Here is a 25,330-nt window from a genome sequence, read left to right as displayed (position 1 = left end):
CTCAATGAAAAAGGGCTCCGAACTCAGAATTAAAAGTTTCAACTTTGATTTCTCTGGAAGGTACAACTTGAACTGAAAATGTTCAACTTGATTTCATAAATGCTCAACACAAATTGAAAATGTTCATTTCGGTTTAAAAGTATTCCACTCAGCTACAAGAAATACCTTAAAATTGTACTTAGTTCAAAATTTTCAAACTAATTTTTTAACTGTGAAAATTTCAACTCCGAATTTCAAAAATGATTTTTTCTTACTAACATGTTTTAAAGAATTTTTTTTCAATAGAGTTAAGGGCTCCGAAAGGCAACGTAGGGCAATGCTTCGATGCGCAGGGCGGCACTCCACCAGCGGCCTCCTCCTCCAGTGTGCGGGGCACCGACGTTACATCCGCCTCTTCCCTTGACAAGCTGGGCTACGATGCGAGCTCTGCCTTTGGTGCATGGGGTGGTGTTGTCAATGCTCGGCCATGAACCGAGGAGTGCATATAATCGAGGTGGCCATTGGTCGAGTGAGAGAAACAATAAGAAGATGTGAAGCAAAACAACCATTTTTTTCGTTCATTACCTTTGAGGATCAGTTGTTGCCTTCTAGACTCTTGGACGAATTTGTTGCTTCACTCAAATGTGTAAAAGATCATAGTCGCACTTCAAAGCCGAGTACTCTACCATTGAGTTAGCGCCGAGTACTCTACAATTGAGTTAGCTACCCAGATAAAATAGGATCTTAGATACAATCAAAATCCAAAAATCAATGGAATTACACCGGACACTCCTGACAAAACATTGAATTAGCAAGACATCAAAAGAAAGATTTTATGGAAAGAAAGACCGTTCCAACTTTGACCACTAGATCAATTAGCTCCTGTGGATTACTAAGAAAAAACAGTTTTTATCGGTTTTTATGGGTTAGAAGTACGTTTTTGGCTCATAATAGATCCGCTTTATAAGAACTATGATATAACTTGCCATTCGACCACTAAAGTAGACCTTCTTTGCAAAGGTACAGATGTAAATTCCTAGCGCCCCCAGAACCTATGAATACTGACCCTAGTTCCTATGTGAGGGTATGTAATATGTGTTTTTTTCGAGGACGTGGTATGTAATATGTGTTCCACTCGTACAACACATAAAGCATGATTCAACTTTGAGTTTACCTCGTAGCCACATGTATGTACAAGGACTTCATAAACATCTAAATGGAGATTTTAGGAGCATCATGCATTCAACAATTTCATTTCCTTTTGACATGCTGGATTTTGAATAGGCAAATAAGGACCAAAACAGAGGTTTTAACAATCAATATAAAGCCTAGCTGGAACAAGGGACCAAGATCACATTTCGAGACAAGGGCAATGAGCACCTAAACCAGCTCCCTGCCGACCTCATCTTTGTCATCGACAAGAAGCCTCATGATCAAGATTGTTAGGATCCCAATACAAATCCTAGAATCTTACGATCCTACAATACTACGAAGTCGAAACGATATTGATCCCACCATGTATATTAAATTTATAGTATCATGATCCTAAATGAGAGTTCTGTATGATCGCATAGAATTGCTAAGATCACTATACGATCCCACAGATTCGCTAAGAGTTATACATAATTAAGTTTTATTAGTTTAATCTGACATGTTTTTATTAGTTTGTATCTTCAAAACCTATGTTTAATGATGTTTCATGCTTGTTAAATGTATTTTTAATATAAAGAAATAAATTAAACTTTAAAAATAAAAATCCTATAGGATAGTAATCCAATGATCCGATCCTACTTGGCAAAAAATTATCCTACCTAGGATCCCGATCCTAAAAACCTTGCTCATGATGTGTGCATAAGGTAAGGCAACGATCTCCTAGTCTACAAGAAGATCGAATCAAGTTCAACATCAATTTTCCCAAGAGGTTGTCAGCGGAGCAGCGACGCAACATTAGGAAGGACCTTGGAGGTTAACATCATTAGGAGTGAGCACATTTCAAAAGAAAATTGATCAAGTCTATTTCAAATGTTCTCATCTAGTTCTTTCTCTCAAGTTGGCTTGTACGTTATGTCATCAGCCATCAGACCACATAGGAAGGGGCAGAGCTGGAAGGAGAAGAGAGCGTCAAGACTCAAGCAAGGCGGGAAGGGTTGGCACACAAATGACGCAATAATATGAAAGTTTATGGGACACAATGGCAAAATTAGGATGGAAGGCCCATGTAATAGGCTTGCATGTTTCCTTTTTCGTGCAGTTGCTAGAGAGTTGTTAAAAGAAGAGAACATTGTGCTTGTAAGACAAGAAAGAAAATACCCAAAATGGAAAGGCGAATTGAACTCGGTAGTTACTGTAGCTTCGAACCTATCTTCTTCTTATCAATGGAGTTGGAATCTGGTAACAATTGGTAATCAGAGCAGGCGATCCTGGCGACCACCATGAAACTCAGCTGCAAGTCGGGATGAATACCGACGAGCAACACACGGAGTTGGTGGCGATGTTGAAGGAAACAAATGCGGTAATCACCATGAACCATCAAGTGATAGAAGATGTGAGAGCTTCGGTGGAGGAGTTGAAGGTCACTAAGGAAGAGTTCAACCAGTGGAAGCCGCACATGGAGAACATCATCCTGATCTGCAGTCCAGTTTGGCAGATCTATGGGTGCAAGTGGAGTCATTGAGCACCAGATCCATGGGCGATATCCTCACGACACCTCCACCACAAAAGGAGGTGATGAGTACTCCAGCAATGCCGGCGAACGCTCCTATGGGGGCAACCTCATCCAAGGTGGCGCTCGGGCAATTCAACCACCGTGCAACACAATAGCATCGGGGGTTGGGTTTTGGGGTGATTGCCACCCTGACACCACCTCTGGTCACATGTGTGACTCATCATAATGCTTACGATTATATCCGTTTTAGATCGGAGATTCTTATATGCCAAGCACATTAGGTTTAAATTCTAGTATAGCTTCTACCTTACTTCATCTTGATTTCCCTCAATTTGATGACTCAAATCCTAAGATGGGGATAAAACCCTGTGAAACCTTCTTTGATCTTTATGAGATACCTCATAATTGGTGGGTGAAGGTGTCTACTATGCATTTTGTGGTTCAATAACCTTTTGGTTGCAATCCCGAGAAGCTAGAGTAATTCAGTATAATTGAGAATTCTGCTTAGCCTTGTGTCATAGATTTGAAAGGGATCAGGTAAATCAATTGATTATGCAAATTTCCATATTCACCAAACTAGCATAGTGGTAGATTACATAGGGAAGTTTGATGAATTGGTGCATCAATTATTAGCCCATGACTCCACTATAAATAGGCATGTCATCGCTAATCGACTTATAGATGGTCTAAGAAGTGATATCAAGGTTGTTGTGTTAATTCACAGGACAATAGATCTAGATACTGCTAGCTCTTTGGCTCTCTTGCAGGAAGAGGTGTTTCATGAATCACCAAGAAGAGAGATGAAATGGATGAAAGTAACAAATTTTTTGAGAAACACATTGAAACGTGATGCTTTTGCTCCCCTTAACAACTTGAAGACTAATTCTAGTAATACGTTCGATGAAGAAAAGAAGAGTTTATCTAGGGGGCGAGGGTCTGAGAAACAATAGCAATGAAGATAAGCTAGCCTCACTCAGAGCTTATAGAAGATCAAAATGGCTATATTTCAAATATGGAGATAAATGGGGCATGAACCATAAACGTGCTAACACTGTACCCCTAAATGTAGTGGAGGAATTATGGAAATTGTCACCTGACGTTGCGGAAGGTTCAGAGCCCCAAAACACAATGGTGGCATGCAATTCAGAGGATGACTTAATGGCTATTTGACAGCAAGCTTGGAATGGTACTAAGGGAATCAAGACTGTTAGAATTCAGGGCTATATAGCCCAGTGTGAGGTAACCATGTTGATAGATTTTGGGAGTTCTCACTGCTTTATTAGTGATCAATTGGCAGCAACAATGTCAGGATGGCAAGAATTGCATAAACCAAAGAGGGTAAAGGTGGCTAATCCAAGCATTCTAGTATGTACTCATGAACTGGAAAATTAAGAGTGGGGAATACAAGGGCATACCTTCTACAACAACTTCAAAATCCTTCCTCTAAATGGTTATGACATCATTCTTGATATGGTTTGGTTGGAAGAGCATAGCCACATGCAAGTGCATTGGGTGGATAAATGGTTGTACTTTAAGCATAAGCAGGCAGAGATAAGATTACAAGGCTTACACCCTGAAAGTGCATTTAGGTGCTCTATGTAGGTTTTGTTAATCGACGATAAATGATTAAAGGATTAATGTATTCAATGAGTATTTGAATAGGTAAAAGTCTCATTGTGTGAATCAACATGATGTTGGTGACCCCAAAAAATGAAGAAAGAAGACATCAAATGGTTTACTCTTTAAAATACTCTTTTGTTTTTAAAATTGAGTATACTAAAGGTGGCCAAGTGGACCGGGACAAATGGACCCGCACGAGGCACGGCCATTTCAGCTCGGCCCAGGCACGGCACGGCATGACACGACAGCTAACTGGCTGGGCTAGCACAGCATGATGGCTTGGGCCATGCTTAGGCCGGAGCCACGGCATGCTAGGTCGGTATGATATGACCCGTTTAAGTTTTTATTTTTGTAATATCTTATATAATTTGTTTGGATCTAATATCATATATGATATATGGTGCAATGGTAGTGTGCTTGACTTCCAAGCGGAAGGTTGTTCGATTCCTGGTGAGTGCGAGTTTTTATGATTTTTTTCCATTTTTTTACAAGCTGATGGGCCAACGAGCCAAAAAAGGCCATTGGGTCTACCATGCTACGAGCAGACACGACACGGCCCGATCTTAAGTGGGTTGTGCCTGGGCTAGAGCCGCGACACGAGGGCCAGCACGATACGGCCCGTTATCTAACAGGCCTAGCCGGGCCATGCCTAAACATGCCGTGCCTAAATGGGTCCATGTCCTGCTGGGCCGGACCGCCTATTTGGCCACCTCTAGAGTATACAACCATTGTACTATTAAGAGGGGTGCAACGCTATGGTTTGATTTTAATGTTAGTGCTAAAAAAGGATCTACACTAAGTCTAGAAAGCGATACAAGCTCACAACTTGAATACCAAGTTGAATCCTTCTTAGTGACATCGTATATTCCAAAATTTCAGAACATAGGGTTCTCAGTTTGAGCTTTCTTTTAATATCAGATGTTCCGATGTTTCAACATGGTTTGGCTTACCGACCGGAGCTCGGTTACCGAGCTCCGACGGTAACAGAAAATTCGCGGTTACCGCGGTAACCGGTCGAAAATTCAAAAAAATTTGGACAAAATTCATTTGGCAAAATTTGAAATTTGGAGGAAAAATCGCGATTTTAGCCATTCGGTAACCGGTCGGTTTGGACCGGTTACTGAGCGGTTTTTGCGATTTATCGAGCGGTTTTCTTGAATTTTCTGTATTGTCGGTAACCGCTCGGTTTTCTCGGTAACCGCTTGGTTTTCCCGATTTATCGAGCGGTTTTCTCGATTTTCAGTGAAGTTCAACAAAAAACACAAAAATTATCTCAATCTTGTAAAATCAATAACTAATTCATCTGAGCTTTAAATCAAGTGAAACAAATTTTGTTGGTTTTATTGTAACATGATCTACATGATAAAAGTATTTATACTCATAAAAAGTTCAAAATTTTATGTGAGAAATTGTATTTTTTAAACCAAGTTAAATGCATAGTTTACTCTTTTCTAATCCAAAAATCATGAAACTAATTTTGTTAGTCTTATTACATGATCCTATGCCTTTTAAAAATACATGAACTCATGAATTAGTTATTGTAACATGCAGGATTATGTAAATGTGTTGTGACTAGATTAATTCATAACTGACCCATCACACCTCAAAAATTAGTGAAACCACTTTTATTAGTTTATTTATACTATGATTTACGTAGGAAAAATAATAGTAGACATGAAAAAGTTAATTGCAGTGCTGTTTCTTAACATATTCACTTTATGCTTGTGAACTTTGTAAAAATCATAGAGAAATTAATAAAACTCTAAATAAGGTGAAATCAATTTTAAAGATCCTATTAAGATATGTTTTACACAAGAAAAATATGTTTTTGCATGTTAAACTTTTCCTTAACATGATTTAATAACTGAGCCGCACGCTTCAATTTTTTTCATTTTTTTCAAACTTCCTCCCTATAGAATATGATGCAAACGACATTATTTTTAAATTTTTTTCACATAGGGTCTTAGAATTGTGTCTAGTTTTTTTTTAGATTTTGTTTGATTTTTTTTTTCAAATTTTTTGAATTCAAATTCGGTTACCGTTCGGTTTCTGAAACCGAACCGGACCGAGAAGGTCGGTTATCACGATTTTTGCTCGGTTACTGTCGGTTTTTTGAACCCGGTGTTTCAATCGAATGTTCTGATATGAATTAGAATGTTCGATTTTCTCAAGTTTAGATGTCTTGGTTTGGAGTTAAAATTCTAACATCGGATAATCTGATATTTGGATCGAATGTTCTAATCAGGTTGGAACATCCGATTTTAACGAACATAGACCTTTCAGTCTCGATTAAATTTTCCACATCAGATGATCCGATGTTTACATCGGATGTTCCAATGTGTTGGTTCTTCCAGATCTGAGTTGCCTTTTGAAGTTCAAATCTGTCATTTTGAACTGATCGAATGTTCTGATATGGAGTTCAGAACATCCGATGTGGGCTGAAAATGTGTCCAACAGTTAGTTTTTGAAAGGGACTCTATATATACCCCTTCCCTCTTCCACTCCATACCCCATGTCCATTTCAAATCAGATAGCTCTCTAAAGCAAAAAGGCTCTCTCTTCTCGCAAGAAAGTGTTACACCTTTGAGAGGGATTTCAAAAAGAGAGTTTGAGTACTAGAAAGCAAAAGTTGATTTTTGAGTACTAAGTGGCATCTCCAAGCTTTTGAGTTTGCATTCTTTTCTCTTAGAGTTTGAGGACTCCTAGACGGCTAGGAGTTGCTCGCGAGCCACCAACACACTTGTAGTGTGTCGTGAGAAAGTTTGTGAAGACTGGATTTCGCCTCCACAAGGGAAGAAATATCACAAGAAAGCTGAGGAGTGCTTTGTGCAACCTCGAAAGAAAAAAGGTTATAAAAATCCAGTTCAAGTGTGACTGAGCCCCTCAACGGAGATGTAGGATCTCCTGAAGGATCCAAACTTCAGGAACAACATCATCGGCTATCTGTTCTTTAGTTATTTTGCATAATTTCTTTACTTTATTGCAAGTTCATAAATTGCTTTATGTTAATCCTAGTGTTTATCTCTCATATAGGATTGCATCTTGTTACTTGCTTTAGAGTAGATTTAAATTTTTGTATTTAATTTCATTAAGACAAAATTTCAGCTTGTTTAGGGTATTTTGAGAAAAAAGACTATTCACCCCCCCCCCCTCTACGCTACCATCTCGATCCTTCACACCCTCAAGTACAAATGGGCACACCTCTCACTGACTTGCAATTGAGAGCAATTTAGAAGGTAGATGGACTGATATACATATTGTAGATGAAGGTAGTAGATACTACCAAGGATGTTAACCAAAAGTTGCCATCATAAGTGGAGGAATTAATTCAAGAATATGATTCCCTATTTGTTGAGCCTACTCATCTACCACCAAAAAGGCCTAGTGATCATTCTATTCCATTGTTGCCAAGAACTCAACCATTCAAAATTCATCCTTATATATATAATCCTGCTTAGATAGATGAAATAGAGAAACAAGTAGCTAAACTGTTAAAGAGTGGTATGATCCAACTGAGCTCTAGTCCTTTTTCATCACATGTGATGTTGGTCAAAAAGAAAACTAGAGATTGGAGATTATGTGTTGATTTCAGGAAACTAAATGCCATGGAATTAAGAATAAATATCCACTGCCTGTGATAGATGAACTAATGGATGAACTTCAAAGAGCTTGTTGGTTTACCTCTCCTGATCTCAGGGCTGGATACCACCAGATCAGAATGGCTAGAGGAGAAGAGTTCAAGACTGCATTTCAGACTTACAATGGACACTATGGATATAAAGTGATGCCCTATGGACTTACAGGAGCACTAGCTACCTTTCAAGGAGTCATGAACACTGTAGTTGCACCCTTGCTTAGGAAATGTGCAGTTGTTTTTATTATTGACATTCTGGCATACAACAAAAGTTGGAATGATCATATTAGTCACCTCAAGCAAGTGTTTGCAATCTTACCAGAACAACAATTAAAGGTCAAGTTATCAAAGTGCTCATTTGCTCAGACTAAGTTATCTTATTTGGGACATATAATCAGTGCAAAAGGAGTAGCAACTGATCCTGCCAAGATATCTATTGTTAGGCAATGGCCAACCCCTACTTGTGTTAAGGATGTCAGGAGTTTCTTAGGTATGGCTGGTTATTATAGAAAGTTTGTGAGAAACTTTGGATAGATAAGCAAACCTCTGACCAATCTTCTCAAGAAGGGAGAATTATTTGTTTAGACTCAAACCACAAGAAGCATTTGAGACCCTAAAACAAGCATTAGTGAGTGCACCAATTTTACCAATGCCTAATTTTCAGAAGCAATTCATTCTTGAAATTGATGCCTCTCAAAAAGGTATAGGAGTAATGTTACAACAAGTTGTACATCCAATTGCTTTTGTATCAAGGAATTAGGGCCCAGGACCCTAGGATTGTCTACATATGAAAAAGAGTATTTGGCTATCACCATGGCAATAGACCATTGGAGGCCATACCTGCAACAAGCTGAATTCCTGATCAAAATAGATCAAAGAAGTCTGGTTCATCTAGAGGAACAAAGACTCTCTACTCCATGGCAGCATGAGGCTCTCACCAAATTACTAGGACTGCAATACAAGATATCATACAAGAAGGGGGGGGTCTGAAAACAAAGTGGTTGATGCATTATCCAGAGTTTCACATGACAATGAGACTAAACTGTCTAGTGTATCCATTGCTCAACCTGTTTGGTTAGAAGATATAGCAACTGGTTACTAAAACAATGAGGAAGCTTGCAAAGTGTTAATTGAGCTGACTATAAAAGGAACAATTGGACATCTCACTTTAAGGGATGGCCTCACTAGATATAGGAGCAGAATTTGGGTATATCATAATATGGGCATGCAAAGAAAAATTATATAGGCTCTCCGTTCTAGTGAAATTAGGGGTCACTTAGGTTTTGAAGTAACTTACAAGAAAGTTAAAAAAATCTATTTGCTTGGCCCAAGTTGGAGAAGTCAGTCAAGGATTTTGTAGCTCAATGCACTATATACCAACAAGCCAAATCTGAAAGGTTGCTTATCTAGGACTGCTTGCTCCTTTACCCATACCAGAAGGTGTCTGGCAAGTGGTAAATCTTGATTTTATTGAAGGACTATCCAAATCATCCAAATTCAATTGTATCTTGGTAGTAGTGGACAAATTCTCAAGGTACTCCCACTTTATACTTCTTGCTCATCCATATACTGCTTTTCAAGTAGCAGTGGCATTCGTGAACAATATTTTCAAGTTATATAGTTTACCTAAGGCATTAGTGTCAGACAGAGATAGAATTTTCACTAGCGCAATTTGGCAAGAGTTGTATAGGATGACTGATACAAATCTCAGAACGAATACCTCTTATCACCCTAAATTGAGTTAATCAATACTTAGAAGCTTATCTTAGATATTTTTTCCATGCTTGCCCAAGCAAATGGGCACAATGGTTGTCTCTAGCTAAATTTTGGTATAACACTGGCTACCATTCTACACTAGGAAAATCCCCTTTTGATGTACTCTATGGACATGAACCTAGATAGTTGGGCATAGCCAGAGTAGAAGCATGCCAAATCCCTGATCTACAAGAATGGTTAAAGGAGAGAGAACCAATGACAAAGTTGTTGTATCAACATTTGTTAAGAGCCCAACAACATATGAAAAATCAAGCTAATAGGACAGAAAGACACTTTGAAGTAGGGGACTATGTATATATGAAATTGCAACATTATGTTCAAACATCTGTGGCAGCTCGAGCAAATCACAAACTCTCTTTCAAGTACCTTGGTCCTTACATGATCTTATAGAAAATTGGGGTAGCAGCTTACAAGTTGCAGTTGCCAAGTTCCTCTACAGTACATCCAGTGTTTCATGTCACACAACTGAAGAAGGCAATCTATCTCCTGGTCAGGTAAGTATAGAATTGCCCGAGCTACCATCTATTTTGTAGGTGCCACAGGATATTCTGGAGAGGCTCTTACACCGGTTTCAGAATGGAGTAGTGCCACAAGTTTTGATCAAATGGTCTTCATGGCCGGCTGATCTAGCAACTTGGGAAGACAAAGAAGCTCTGCGACAATGTTTTTCGAAGGCACCGGCTTGGGGACAAGCCTCTTGTCAAGGAGTGGGGATTGTCACCGGCCATCAGACCACACAGGAAGGGATAGAGCTGGAAGGAGAAGAGAGCACCAAAACTCAGGCAAGTCGGGAAGGGCCGGCGTGCCTAAGATTCAAGAGTATGAAAGTTTATGGGCCAGAATGGCAGAATTAGGGCAGAAGGCCCATGTAATAGGCTAGCATGTTTCCTTTTTCGTGCGGTTGCTGCAGAGTTGTTAAAAGGAGAGAACAGTGTGCTTGTAAGACAAGAAAGAAAATATCCAAAACGGAAAGGCGAATTGAGCTCGTAGTTTCCATAGCTCCGAACCTATTTCTTCTCGATGGAGTTGGAATCTAGTAACAGGTTAGTTATTGTTATGTGGTTCTTCTGTGATCTTAGCCTCCATTGGTACAATAGCAATACCAAAGACTGCATGCATAATACAAAGATGATCTTGTTTTTCTCCCACCATTTACAGGTTTCAATGTTTGGTTTGTTTAACCATGAAAATATTTTATTACTGAAGTTTATCAAATGCTTACAAGTGTTCCAAATTTTATTTTGATGCTGGAACTAGAGACCTGGTGATCGTTTTGGTGTCCTCACCATGCCACTTCTGTTTGAGCCATTGGACCGTATCCTGCTCCGTGTTTCTGAACTTCTTGAACTTGCACGAGGTTGCTTGGAATTAGGAGCTCTCCGTAGCAGAATTGTAGGACGCCTAGCTGAATCTTATGGTGAAATATTAGCACTGTCTTGCGCAGATAGTGATCACGCATAGTACATGCCGGTTTACAAGTTGCATGCATATACGTATCGTATCTGTATCTGTATCCATGTCCTTTATGTAGCAACTAATCTTAATGTTATGCTTGATTGATTATTGTTTTAATGGTGGCATAATTACTTTTGTCAAGGAAAAGGATGCATGGAGGCTGACCCATGCCGATCAAGTATGGGCAATGGAATCTATCGTTATTGCTAGATATACGATTGAATTCCATGCACTGAGAAACTGTAGGTTGGGGCCGCTGGCATCTGGTCCCATATTTGCAGAGATGTGTGATGAGATTCTATGTCCACTTGGAAAAGAAAAGGAGCGATGGATTTGCTGCCGTTCTTTTCGAGTGCCATTTGAGCATATTCTAGCACACCAATGTAAGCATTGTGCTCCAGGTTTGTTCGTCTGCTTCTGCTTGCTTGCATGCTGCGACATGCATGCTCATCATCTCATCTTTTTGGGCTTCAATTACTCAACTGGATTATATATATAGGGGTCTGAAGCTCGAGCAACTGAACGGCTTGTGTATATCAGCTTATCAGACGACCACGAATATTCTGATAAGATATATAGACCATGATAACAGAAACACGAGCCATCGCCCGGTAAAGAATGGTTAGTCTTTTTTTTTTTTTTTTGAAATAAGTCCATTTTACTCTTTGAATTATCACGTTTGTCCAGATAACACCTGAACTTTTAAACTTTCCATTTTACTCCTGAACTATCAATACCATCCATTTTATTCCCGAAGTGATTTTCTCGGTGGTTTTGATGACGTGATGGCGGTTTCGCCACGTGGCAATCCTAGTCAGCGTGTCCAATCAGCTTACTGACATCAACGTTACGCAGTAATTCAATTTTTCTTTAGAAAAATAATTCATGAAAATAGGTTATTCCGAAAATTATGTTTTATGTTTAGAAAAAAATCCAAAAAATATAAAATGATTTAGATAAATGTTACGTTTTTAGCTCTATTTTTATTTCTATAAATAATATTTAATGTTTTTCTAGTGTAAAAATTATTCCAAAAATGTTAGAATAAATGTTTTCATTTGGAAAATAGTTTTAGAATATATATATTAATTCTGATAAAGTTTGAAAATATTTTGTTTGATAAAATTAGTTTTAATATGTTTTTTGAATAAATACTTTTAATATGTTTTTTGCATATAAAATTAGTTTTAATTCTAGAAAAATTAGGTTTAAATCCAGAAAAATAGTTTTTGTCACTTTTAGTCGTATTTTCGTGTCATTTCTAGCCATTTAAAATTCGTTTAGCTGTACTTTTGTGCACATTTTGGGCATATTTGAGCACATTTGAGCATATTTTTGGTACATTTGAGCATATTTTGGACACATTTACCACATTTTGATCCTATTTGTGCACATTTTGATCACATTTGGTAATATTTGGGCATATTTTAGCATATTTGGACATATTTTGGTCATATTTGGGCATATTTGGGCACATTTTGGGCATATTTGGACATATTTGAGCATAATTGATTACATTTTGGCATATTTGGGCACATTTAGCCATATTTTGTCCAAATATGCCCAAAATATGCTTAAAATGTGCCCAAATATGCCCAAAATATACCCAAAATGTGTCAAAATATGACTAAAATGTGTCTAAATGTGGCCAAATATGCCTAAAATGTGCCCAAATTTAGCAAAAAATGTATCAAAAATGTGCTCAAAATGTGTTTAAATGGGCCCAAATGTGCTAAAATGTACAAAAATGTGACCAAAATATGGCTAAAATATGTCAAAATGTGGCCAAATGTGCCCAAATGTTGCTAAAATATGGCCAAATATGTCCAAATGTGCCAAAATGTGCTCAAAATGTGCCCAAAATGTGTCAAAAAGTACGGCTAAACTAATTTTAAATAGCTAGAAACAACGTGAAAACTATGGCTAAAAATGACGAAAACTATTTTTCTAAAATTAAACCTAATTTTTTTAGAATTAAAACTAATTTTATATACAACAAAACATATTAAAAGTATTTATTTTATCAAAGAAAATATTTCTAAACGTTATCAGAATTAATCTACATTTTCTAAAACTATTTTCTAAATTAAAATATTTATTCTAACATTTTTGGAATAATTTTTACACTATAAAACATTAAATAATATTTACAGAAATAACAATAGAGCTAAAAACATATTAAAATATTTATCTAAATTATTTTATATATTTTTTGGATTTTTTTTCTAAATATAAAACCTAATTTTCAAAATAATCTATTTTAATGAATTATTTTTCTAAAGAAAAATTGAATTACTACGCAACGCTGATGTCAGCACGCTAATTGGACACCCTGACTGGAACTGTCACGTGGTGAAACCGCCACCACATCATCAAAACCACCGAGAAAAAACCACTCCAGGGTAAAATAGACGGTATCGATAGTTCTGGGAAGTAAAATAGACGGTTTAAAAATTAAAGTGATTATTCGGACAAACGTGATAGCTCGAGGAAATAAAATATAATTATTTCTTATTTTTTAAACAACGAATAAATATTATTCCAGTCTCTATATTCGAAGGTACACATAGCAGTGGCTAGTCTTATTATAGTTAATGTTGGTTTTGTTTGAGCTGTCAAATCCAAGTTCCTTGAAAAGAGCGATGATAGATGCACAAATCCCTTTCTGCAAATGAAAGAAAGATCAATGGTTGACGGGCTGTTGGGTAGAAGCTGCAAGTTCAGTGTATCCGGCTGGTGATGAATGCTGGGAAAGCGTGTGGGTTTCGTTGCCTGCCATGTGCATTATATTTCCTGTTTGCATCTTATACCACCACTATTAGTACAAGTCAAGTGCATTAGTTGGAGGTTAGTTGCTGACCTTCAATGCTTCACCACCAAGCGGTTCGGTTGGCTAGTGACTGAATCTTAGGGTGCGTTTGGTTGCTCGCATGAGGTTTTGTAGAGCTGTATCGTATATTTTAGATGAGGGGAAGCAGTCTGAGGGGATCCGTATTCTGGAAAAGAAGTGTGCTTGGTTGGTTGGATGAGCGGATGCAGATTGATTTTGAATTTGTGTTTGGTAGACTGAATCTGAGGCTGTATGAGGAAGCTCGCTGTCGCTGACGAGTAGGTCCAAGCCATCGAACGCTGCATCCGGCTGGCCTGCATGCAACCTACGGCCATTTCCAGCGCATGCGCGGATGCAGCAGCCGGCCATATGGCTGCACGAGCGGGTGCAGCCTCGCACAGCTCGTCACGCCATCCAAACACGCAGCTCGCAGAGCGTCTACGCCGGTGTCTGCATCCATCCGTGCCTGCATCCGTCGATGCGCCAAACCAAACACGCCCATACTGAATCACCGGATCCTGGGGCGAAGCCAGGGCCGAAACGAAGGTGACGCACACTACTTCACTGAGCATCTAACACATACTCCCTCCATTCCATATTATAGGACGTCTAATTTTTTCTCGTACGTTCTAGTATACATGCCGCCAAAGCAACAAGCTAATGTATTCTCTCTGAAATGCCATGATTTCTGCTTTCTCTGCGACACCTCAATAGTTACTGCATACATTTAGGCGTTGTTGCATGCAATGGACGTGGCTACTAGCTATGAACGCTTCGTGTACATAAGTTTGTGGATGGCGCCCTGTATTCTGGAACGGCGACAGTTTCGTGAGTCCATTCGAGTCCATTTCATCCGAGTCCGACGTGGCACTGCATGCATGGAACACGAACATGCCCATGCGAAACGCGCGCTCGCCGACAGCGTGGATGGCGACTGTCCGATGGTGCATCTGCTTGCAGGTCTCGATGAGGAACACGCCCACATGAAACGCACTCGCCGGCAGCGACAACGGTGACAGATGGAGCATCTGCTTGCAAGTACAATTTTATTTCGTCTGCATGTGCCAGTTACTAATAAAGTTTTTCATCAACCTGGTGCATGTGCACCACCCTATAACGACCTTAGCTTCGCCGAGTCAGATCTCAGAACAGAGAGGAAAACTAAAAAAAAAAAAACTTAGGCCAAGGCTGTTCTTAGTGCATTAATATCTTCTCAAGCTTTTTGGAAAAAAGGTGAGGACTATTTCGACAGGTACAGAGTTTGATTAGAGCTTTATTTTGTTTTAATCTATTCAGTACTCACCTATGTGTTTCCCGTGAAAAAAAAAATTCTAACTTCCAATATAAACATCACAACCATATAAATTATTTTGAGGGTCAGCTTGCAAAATTTTCCCCAATGTAGGGGCTTAATCGTAATTAGCATGGAAAATAGGGGGTTTGTCACTATAATGATTCCAATGCTGCGCTATATAAGCGGATCCGATCTGGGCACCCCTGATCGGAGTCGTCGTTGAAACCAAGGAGTGAAAAGGCGGAATTTTTTTTCCTAAAACCTCGACGCCATGGGTCTGCAGGTACGCGGATCACTCCCTAAATCAGCATTATTATTCCTCCAACGACCAACGCTTAGAGATGGCATTTGGTTATGTTTCTTCAGTTCGCTTTAGGTTCTTGCATGCACGGTAATTTTTTGCAGCGTCCGTAGGAGCGGCGTTAGAATTTTTGGTGAACGGATCTAGGCTCGCAATCCGTTGCTGCATGGTCTTAGTTTCCGATTTTGTAGATTTGTATGCGTAGCCAAGATTTGGTTGATTGAGACTGTTGAGTCTCTGCAACACTTCAAATTGTGGATGCTTTTATTTTTTTCTGTTCATGCTAAGAGGGGATCCGATGCATTTCGACTGCCTTGATTCCTGAGCAGCCATTATTTGGTTTTCATGATGCCTTTGGTTGTGAGATGGGGAATTCTTTATTTCCCTTAGTTTAAGTATTTTGGTATCCCTCGGTGTTGCTTCGTTTTGTCATTCAGCCGAAAAACGAGTGAGGAAACACATTAATTGGCATAAAAGTTGCTATTGTTTTGAAGTAATTTGTAGTTTGATTCCTTCACGAACTGAAGTAGATGTGGTTGGGAAGGATTGAATTTGTAAAACTTTTTCTTTGAAAGATTGAACTTGTAAAAATAAAGAATAGTTCAGTAGTGTGAGTGTGGCTCGGTGGAATAATGAATGATTTGCCATCGATGTCTTTGTTGCAGGAGGATTTTGAGGAGCATGCCGAGAAGGCAAAGACCTTGCCCGACAACACCAGCATTGAGAACAAGCTAATCCTTTATGGACTCTATAAGCAAGCCACTGTTGGAGATGTGAATACCTGTAAGTGCTTTTGTTTTCTTGAGTTCTTTTTGCAGCGTGGGTATAATTCTAGCCTGCGGTTTTGCACATTCAGATTGTGCAATTTTAATGCCATGATTAAATACTATGCCTGACATGAAAATTCTTAAAAAGTTTGCCGATTTAGATACTTGACAGATCAAATTCTTTTTTTTGGGGGGGGGGGGGGGATGTATTGTTGGAGCTGTGTACATGAGAATATTATAAAATGCCTCTACCAACAAACTGAAACTAACAAATAAGAAGATAAACCTACTATTTACTGGAATATCTTTTCAACTTTTTTTGTTCCTAAGTTTGGACTTCAGATTTTTACATGGTTATGGGATGTATTTAAGTAGGACCTAGGGTTATGGGATGTATTTAAGTAGGACCTAGCAGCAAAAATCTCTGCAAGATAATAGATCACCCAAGCCTGCACCTCCTTATTTATGTTCGTCAGAATCTTTTGTGTTAAACGGGAGTACCAAATGTTAGATACTCATCCGAGATTTTAGGGTTCAACCAAGACTGAAATACACTTTTCTCTGCCCTATGCTGTGACATCTGTTTATTGAGGAAATTTATTGCTCCTATCTGCTGATGAACGTTCAATTCAAGTTCATAGTGCTAGTCTAAGTAACCGAGTATGCACTTAAAGAAATGCAATGTTCATAGCATTTATATGCATTTCTTGGTTCTATATGGAAAAGTAGCAACCACAAATTATACTCGTGCTAATCAACCCATAGTTTATGTAGTGATCTTCAGATTCATTGTCAAACACTTAAAGTCTTACTGTTCATTTCGACCTTTTGATTCTCTTCATACTGATATATGGCTATTTCTCAGTTATAACTAAGTCATAATGATGCTCCGCACTTGTGGTACTAAAATAACTTCTAGTCATTTGCCCATCTGAACTTAATCACTTGCCTTTAACTCCTCATCTGATCGTGTTATTGTCTCTTGTGGCACATAGTCTGTTGTTGTCATTGTGTTCTTTGTACGCCTTTCATATTTACAAGGGTACCTTTTCACCACTACCATGCTTGACAATTTCTTAATAATCTTCTGAAGCTCGTCCTGGAATATTCAACCAGAGGGACAGGGCCAAATGGGATGCATGGAAGGCTGTTGAAGGTTCATATACTTATCCGATCCATATACATTCGGGCAACTTAATTTTGCTTTCTACCACAGATACTAATTTTCACGGCAACACATCTGCTATAGTTGACTATTATTTCTACTTTGGCAATGTTTGCAGGCAAATCAAAGGAGGAAGCAATGAGTGACTACATCACCAAGGTGAAACAGCTCCAAGAGGAGGCTGCCGCCGCAGGCGCCTCTTAATAGTTGAACCAAACAGCTATTGTCCGCTGAACTTTATTATGCTATCTGATCATGAGAACTATATCATTCTATCCACTGGGGATGTGAAATTGTGAACCATGTACCTGTTTATGTACTTTTTACCTAAGTTATCCGTCTATCTATCGAAGACATTAGTCTTATAAACTGTGATCTGTCTGTGTAATGTTGAGTTGCATAGAACAGTGGTCTGGTGACCAGTTTGTTTCTCAGATAAAATCTAAGCAGGCAAAACAACAGCAGGTAAGTCTGCAAAGGAAAATTTACAACAGCAAAACTATTCATTAGAAGGCAAAATCAAGAAGCTTAATCTGATCATACATTATGTTAATAGCACTGCAGTGATCATATACCCTTGTAGCTATGCTCTTCTACATATGTTTTTCTTTTCATTTGCATGCCAAGAAACAAGGCCCAAGCTCCGCCCTGAAAAATATTGTCCAGAAGTATTCATATCCCCGGACTTTCCCGCCGGAGAAGAGGTTGAGGCAGAGCAAGCATGCAACCAGCAGCACACCTGGTATCCACCAGCTGCCGCCCTCCTCGGAGAAGTAGGCCGCCAGCAGCAGCAGGAGCGCGGCCATCATGATGTTCTGGATCGGGAACATGACCACCACCAGCGCCACGGGCACGAGCACCACCTCGCTCCGGTTGCCGACGACCGCTGTGGCGAGCAGCAGCAGCCCGGCTCCGAGGACGAGGAGGACGGCGTTATCCACCACGGTCTCCTGCACCTTGGTCATATGCTCGTACCGCCCATTAGGGTCTCGTTGACTACGTAAAAAATAGATAAATAGGATAAAAAATTAGTGATTGGATCGTAACATGATTTATCACTGATGATAATAACAACAGGTTACTAATGACGACTCATTGGTGACGGATCATTGTATGTTAGTCATTAGTAACGGGTTAAATTGTGACCGTCACTAACGATCAAATCATCAGTGACGGGTTATCGTAAACCAATTATTGTGACCTTTGAGTAATGATAGTATTTATAAATACTTGACTTATATTTTTACCCATTTCTGTTCTTAAAAAAAACACAGATTTTATCACTCATCACAAAGATTATCCTTCGAATAGACAGTCAACCGTGATCACATATCCACAACCTCATTGTTGTTGACACATAACCATCAAGCTATTAATTTGGTCTCAATATGGTTGTAGTTGCAACATTATCCAAGAAACACAAAGAAGAATAGAAATAAATATAGCTTATTAGGCAAATCCCAGGCCCCTCTTTATTTGACTCATGATCTATAACGTCAATGCTCGTAGTATGTCCTCAAATTTAAAACGATGTGAGTCAGTCAAAGTACCTCCACTTCAACACGCTAAAGAGGGGAACAACATATTAGTCTTTTAACAGGACAACCATTTATGTTATATCAAAAAGCACAAAGGAAAAAACCTCTGATTAAGTCTAACAAACACCTACTGCTATATTTTTTATATATGCATATGTGCATAACATGATACTATATATTTTTTATTTTTCTCTTATTTTTTCTCACCTCAGCAGCACTATAATAGAAACTATTATATATTTCTGCTCAAGTTTAATGTAAGAGGTGGGCTATGGATATAAATGTGCGTTCTGAAAATGATGCAGAAATTTTAAGGGGTGAGAACTCAATCTTTCAAGCCGTTTTTTGGTGTGAAAATTTCCCCAATTCGACAAAATCAAGGAGAAACGGACGTAACTTTTTCTATAAATATTTGTAGAGTCAAAAAACATCAAAATCGGAATCCATATGTAAAAGTTATACCCGTTTTATTGAAAGCAACCACTGTGGATCTGATACTGCAATGGTTAAACTCATTTAAAAGAATGAATTGCAAAAATTCTTCAATCCTAACGAAGTCATTCGGGAGGAATCCAATGAATATGAGTCAAGATTCTGACACGTCACTATTTAGTCATGAGTGATGGGTCACGATTCTGATCCATCATTCATGACCTTGGAAAAAAAAGTTAAAATGATAAAATTTTTAGTTTATATCATAACTACGTGATAGGTGAGGTAGTAAGGTGACTATATGCGTGAGGGAATATCTTAGGTTCAATTCCTATGCCACCCTAGCGGCACCACCGGGACGGCCGGTGGCTTGCCACCCATGCGGGCGACGCGCCTGGGCTTCCTCGGTAGCTCATGATCACCTCCTCTTCTTACTCTTCTTACAGTAAGCTTCCTACGCTACTATTGATATATATGAAGATTTGCTGTTGTGATTTGTGAAGCACTACCAAGTAATCTCAGTGAGTAAGAGCAGATTAGGTGTTGCAAATGGCAATGCAGGTTTGATAGATAGTTTGATAAGTTTCTGATATATATTACCTGCTTGTGTGCTGATGTCTACTATCTTGGAATGTAGTTGAGACGGGGGGCAACTTTTGATCTGGTATATGAATTGATCTTAGAGAAATATGGCATAGAAAACAAGGACTTCAAGGACAGGTCGTCCTCATGCTTAGATCACAATCTTTGTTTGTACTGGCGTTTAATGGCGAAAAGATTCTTTTATTCCCTCCATTTTATTAGACTTAAAAGCGGGTTAAGTGTAACACCCTACTTTACCACTAAGCCTAATTATATGAAAACAGAAAATTTTGACAGCATTTCCTCTATAGGACGGTATAACTGACCAAAAGAGATCACAGACAGACAGTATATGACATAACCGGCATATATATATATAGAAACCTTCACGACGCTACCAGCGTCATACCACGACATAAACCAAGCAAACGACAGACCACCAAAACCATCATTTATAACACCGGTTGAGCTATCAACATGGTGATGAGGTAGTGTGTGCAGCTACCAAGATCCATCCCTAAAATGCACGTCAACATCTAAACATACCTGTAAAGAAAGCACGGGTGAGATTCAAAAATCTCAGCAAGTGAAAGGTACTTTAACAAAAAGCTATTTAGCCACAGTTGAATGTGCTAACAATTCTAAATAGAAACGAGTAATGAAACAGACCGCCAACACTAGGAGAAACAATTATGACTAAGCGAGTCCAACGATAACATTAAAAATTTTAACATTCGGTTGGTATAAGCCTTCAGAGCCGCATATATATTTATATACAAGCTAACTAAAGGAAATAAGATTTGATGCGAATGATTCATTGAATTTCATAAAAAGACATAACCATGCACATGATATGCTCTCCTCACCCTTACCCCTCCTCGGGTAACGTAAGGGTGTGCACCGTACCCTAAGAAGACATAACCATGCACATAATATGCTCTCGTCACCCTTACCCCTCCTCGGGTAACGTAAGGGTGTGCACCGTACCCCTCCTTGGGTGACATACGGTACTGTACCGGTACGGTCGCGGCCAGAAGACGACGACAAACTTCCAATGCATGAGATGTATATGTATGACGTGCTTCAAGCATAACCAACATAACTTCCGGAATATGCTTGAGACTTCAAAAAAAAAATTGCATACAACACTAATGAACAACTGCAGAATGGCATATCGTACCTACTGCACTTCATAAATCAATCATCGAGTAAACTTCTGGAAACGTAAATAACATAGTACCCAGCTCAGAATCAGTCATTCAGATTAGATGAATGCACTGTAATTAAAGAATGTAAGCAACCCAATATTAGGTTAAAGCATAGTCATACAATACATTCACTTGCCTTTACCGACGATGAAGAAAATTCGATCAAGAACGTCCGGAAATAGTACCACCTGTACAGGCATACTATTAGAACTAAAACACATTTATAACACATAAAATATAAAGCGTCAATTCTACGTCTGAAAACGTCACGTATACGCCTACATTCCGAAAAACTGAACAGACAATTGTATCACATGAAATGATACACTATTTTCAATTCAGAGTCGAACTAAAATCTCACTAATTAGACTTCGCTCTGATGATCGAAATAAATACTTCGACTCGAATATCGTATCTTCGAATCAATAATGATTATCGAAACAAAACAGACTATTGATCACATGAAATAATACGACAGGAATTGATTGATTTGATTTAATCAAATCACAAATATCCAGAAATTACCGAGAAATCGCCTTCGAAAGATTGACGACGAATCCGACGAAATCCCGAAATTTTCAACTTTTCCTTTTTTTTCTTCTTTTTTTTTCTTCCCCTTTTTTCTTTTCTCTTTCCTTTTCTCTTTTTTTTTTTTTCCTTTCTTCCTTCTTCTTTCTTCTTTCTTCTTCTCCTTTTCTTTTCTTTTCTCTTCTCCTTTTTTCTTTTCTCTCTTCTTCCCTGGCTTTCTTCTTTGCCGGTTCTTGCTTGCTTCTTCTGTGCAGCAGCTAGCAGCGACACAGAGAGAGCAACGGCGGCGGCCCGGCTTGCAGGCACACGGCGGCTCGCGGCAGCGACGACGGCGCACGACAGCGGCGCGCACGCAGCAGCAGCGCACGGCGGCGAGTGCCAGCGGCGCGCAGCACGTACGGCGGCGGCGGCTCGTAGGCGCGCGGCAGCAGCACGCCGCGGCACGCGGGCGACACGCACCACGACGGAGAGAGAGAGAGAGAAAGAAAGAAAGAAACGCGAGGCAGCACGAGAAGAGTGTGGATGGTTCAGTACTTATCTCTTCTTCTTTTTTTATTTTTTTTTTTAAAAAAACAAACGGTCTAAATTTATTGAGCTCGCTACGGGTCTCAAAGTGCCCGGAACGGACATATGAATAGCAAAATGGGTTCGTCTCGACGAGATGAACGCAACCGCGGTCTCCGATCGTCCATACGAGCCTCGGATCAAAAAGTCAAAAAATGCAGTCAAATTTCTTTTATTTTTATTTTTTTTCCTCCAAAAATTTGGTATTACATTCTCCCCTCCTTAAAGGAATTCGTCCCCGAATTCTGCCGCTTCCATAGCAACTATGGAACAGAGGTAAAAATATTTCAAAACTTATGACTCACCAGTCTCAAAGAGCTCTGGATACTTATTGCGCATTTATTCTTCAAGTTCCCAAGTTGCTTCTCGTTCTGTTTGATTTGTCCAAAGGACTCTCACAAACTGGATAGTCCTTCTCCTCATAACTCGCTCCGAGGAGCCTAGAATACGTATCGGGTGGTACTTTACGGTCAGATCTTTCTGTATCATGATTGATTCCACATCAATTTTATGCTCAGGGTCTCTCAGATATTTTCTTAACATAGAAACATAGAAGACATTATGTACTCCACTCATTGAGTCTGGTAACTCAAAACGGTATTCCAAACTGCCTACTCGGTCTGTGATTAGAAAAGGACCAATGTATTTCGGGTTAAGCTTCCCAGAGATACCAAAACGTACAACACCTTTGGTTGGCGACACTCTGTGAAGAACATAGTCACCAACTGTAAATTCTAGGTCTCGTCTCCGGATATCTGCATAGCTCTTCTGTTGACTTTGAGCAGCCAACAGATTCTGACGTATTTGGTATACTTCTCTGAGGTTTGCTGGACCATACAGGGCCTCAAAAGGAGCCATCCGAATACTAGCTTAATAGCTATTATTATAAGCAAACTCTGCTAAAACTGGGATACAAATTTGGAATCCCGATCTGAAATGATCGATTTTGGCACACCATGCAACCTCACTATTTCCCTGATATACAAGGGAGCCAAATCATGTGCCGAACTGGTTGTCTTCATTGGAGTGAAATGTGTAAATTTTTGTAAGCCTATCCACGACAACCCAAATAGCATCTCTGCCTCGAGGTGAACGAGGCAACCCAACAACAAAGTCCATAGTGATATGTTCCTATTTTCATTCTAGAATTTCTAAGGATTGCATTAATTCCGCAGGTCTTTTATGCTCAGCCTTTACCTGTTGGCAGAAACCACAAGCTGCAACATACTTAGCAATATCCACTTTCATCCTTTTCCACCGAAAATTTTGCTTTAGATCTCGATACATTTTGGTTCCCCCCCGGATGAATTGTATAAGGAGTCCGGTGAGCTTTTCTCAATATATCCATTTTCACATCTGTCTTCTGTGGTACACAGAGACGTCCTCTAAAACGTATTGCACCATGCTCATCCACACTAAACTCTTTTGATCCTCCTGCTGAAATTCTCTTTCGAACTTCTAAAAGAAGATGATCATGCTGTTGAGCTTCACGTACACGTTCAGGTATAGCAGATTAGATGATCATTTGAGTTTCTATCTGCACAGTGCTAGCAAAACAAAAAGATATCCCCATCCGATCCAAGTCTGAATATAAAGACATTATTGCTTTAGGTACACCTGTTCTACTAAGGGCGTCAGCTACCACATTTGCCTTTCTGGGATGATACTGAATTGTCAGATCATAGTCTTCGATTAATTCTAACCATCTTCGTTGTCTCAAATTCAGATCTCTTTGAGTGAAAATGTACTTGAGACTCTTATGATCAGTGAAAATATCACATGACTCACCATACAGGTAATGCCTCCAACTCTTCAAGGCAAAAACCACTACAGCCAATTCTAAATCATGAGTGGGATAATTCTGTTCATGAGTTTTCAATTGTCTAGAAGCATATGCAATTACCCGACCTTCTTGCATAAGGACACAGCCAAGTCCAATTCGAGAAACATCAGTGTAAACTATGAAACGCTTACCACTCTCGGGCAAAGCCAAAATAGGAGCGTTCACCAACTTATTCTTTAATCTTTGGAAACTGACCTCACATTCATCAGTCCATACAAATGGAACACACTTCTCGGTAAGTCTAATCATAGGCTTTGCAATAAAAGAAAACCTTGTATAAAATGTCGATACTGGCCAGCGAATCCAAGAAAACCCTGAATCTCTGTTACATTGGATGGTCTTTATCATTCCGTTGCCTTCTCACTTTTACAAGGGAAAACGAATCCAAGAACACACAACATTTCTGTTAATACTATACCAGCCAATTATGAGACACTCTCTTCGACTAGTTCTAAAACCAAGGCATTAGTTGTCTAGAAACATCCTTTTTAGTGGATGCAATCACACCAAAAATATTGTTTGGCTAACTCCACAAACTCAGGCCAAAACCCCCAATAAGAATATAAACCTTCTTCGCTTCAACTTCAACTCTTTCACAGGGAGGATCAATTTAAAACCTTTATGGTTCAGGATTAAAGAAACATCAACACTTCACCTTTTCTACCAACATCACTAACTCCAAAAATACGAGTGCGGGTAAATCTACACAAGAGACAGTCACAACGTTAAGATATAAACCTCCAGTTGGTTATTCTCATCCCGATATATCACCAAGTCTAGAAGGGGTGAACAGGAGATTACAATCACTTGCCTAACTCAATCCTTCCAAACATCGGACAACTCATCCTTCATGGTACAAGTTTAGACTTGCACTTTCCAACTTGAATACCAGAACACTTCCATTCAAAGGCAGTTGGACCAATAGATAAATTGTGTTGACCGGTACGTTCAGAAACATGCCAAATTGGCATACTAAAGAACTTCACATCTTGCTCACATTCCCAGGCCAGTCATACTATCGGTAACCACACCACAACTTCTTCAAAGTAGAATTGCATGCAAAGACACATCCTCCTCGAAAGTTGAAAAGACATCAGTTAATCTAGCCGACAAGATAATCACTGCGGAATGCTCATGAAGAGGGTTGAA

The 25,330-nt window shown here is 39.2% G+C and overlaps 1 protein-coding gene across 1 annotated transcript; it reads left to right on the top strand.

The window, feature by feature from the left end:
* The first annotated feature begins 15,391 nt into the window (after positions 1–15,391).
* On the top strand, positions 15,392–17,855 carry LOC133896491 (acyl-CoA-binding domain-containing protein 1-like). Its single transcript, XM_062337119.1, has 4 exons — positions 15,392–15,536; positions 16,220–16,337; positions 17,415–17,477; positions 17,605–17,855. Exons 1-4 carry the CDS (start codon positions 15,525–15,527, stop codon positions 17,688–17,690), a joined length of 279 nt encoding a protein of 92 aa, XP_062193103.1. The 5' UTR covers positions 15,392–15,524; the 3' UTR covers positions 17,691–17,855.
* The last annotated feature ends 7,475 nt before the right edge of the window (positions 17,856–25,330 follow it).

Source organism: Phragmites australis, chromosome 16, assembly GCF_958298935.1.
Source record: "Phragmites australis chromosome 16, lpPhrAust1.1, whole genome shotgun sequence".
In the NCBI taxonomy this organism is placed as follows: domain Eukaryota; kingdom Viridiplantae; phylum Streptophyta; class Magnoliopsida; order Poales; family Poaceae; genus Phragmites; species Phragmites australis.
This window is presented reverse-complemented; position numbering and strand designations above follow the sequence as displayed.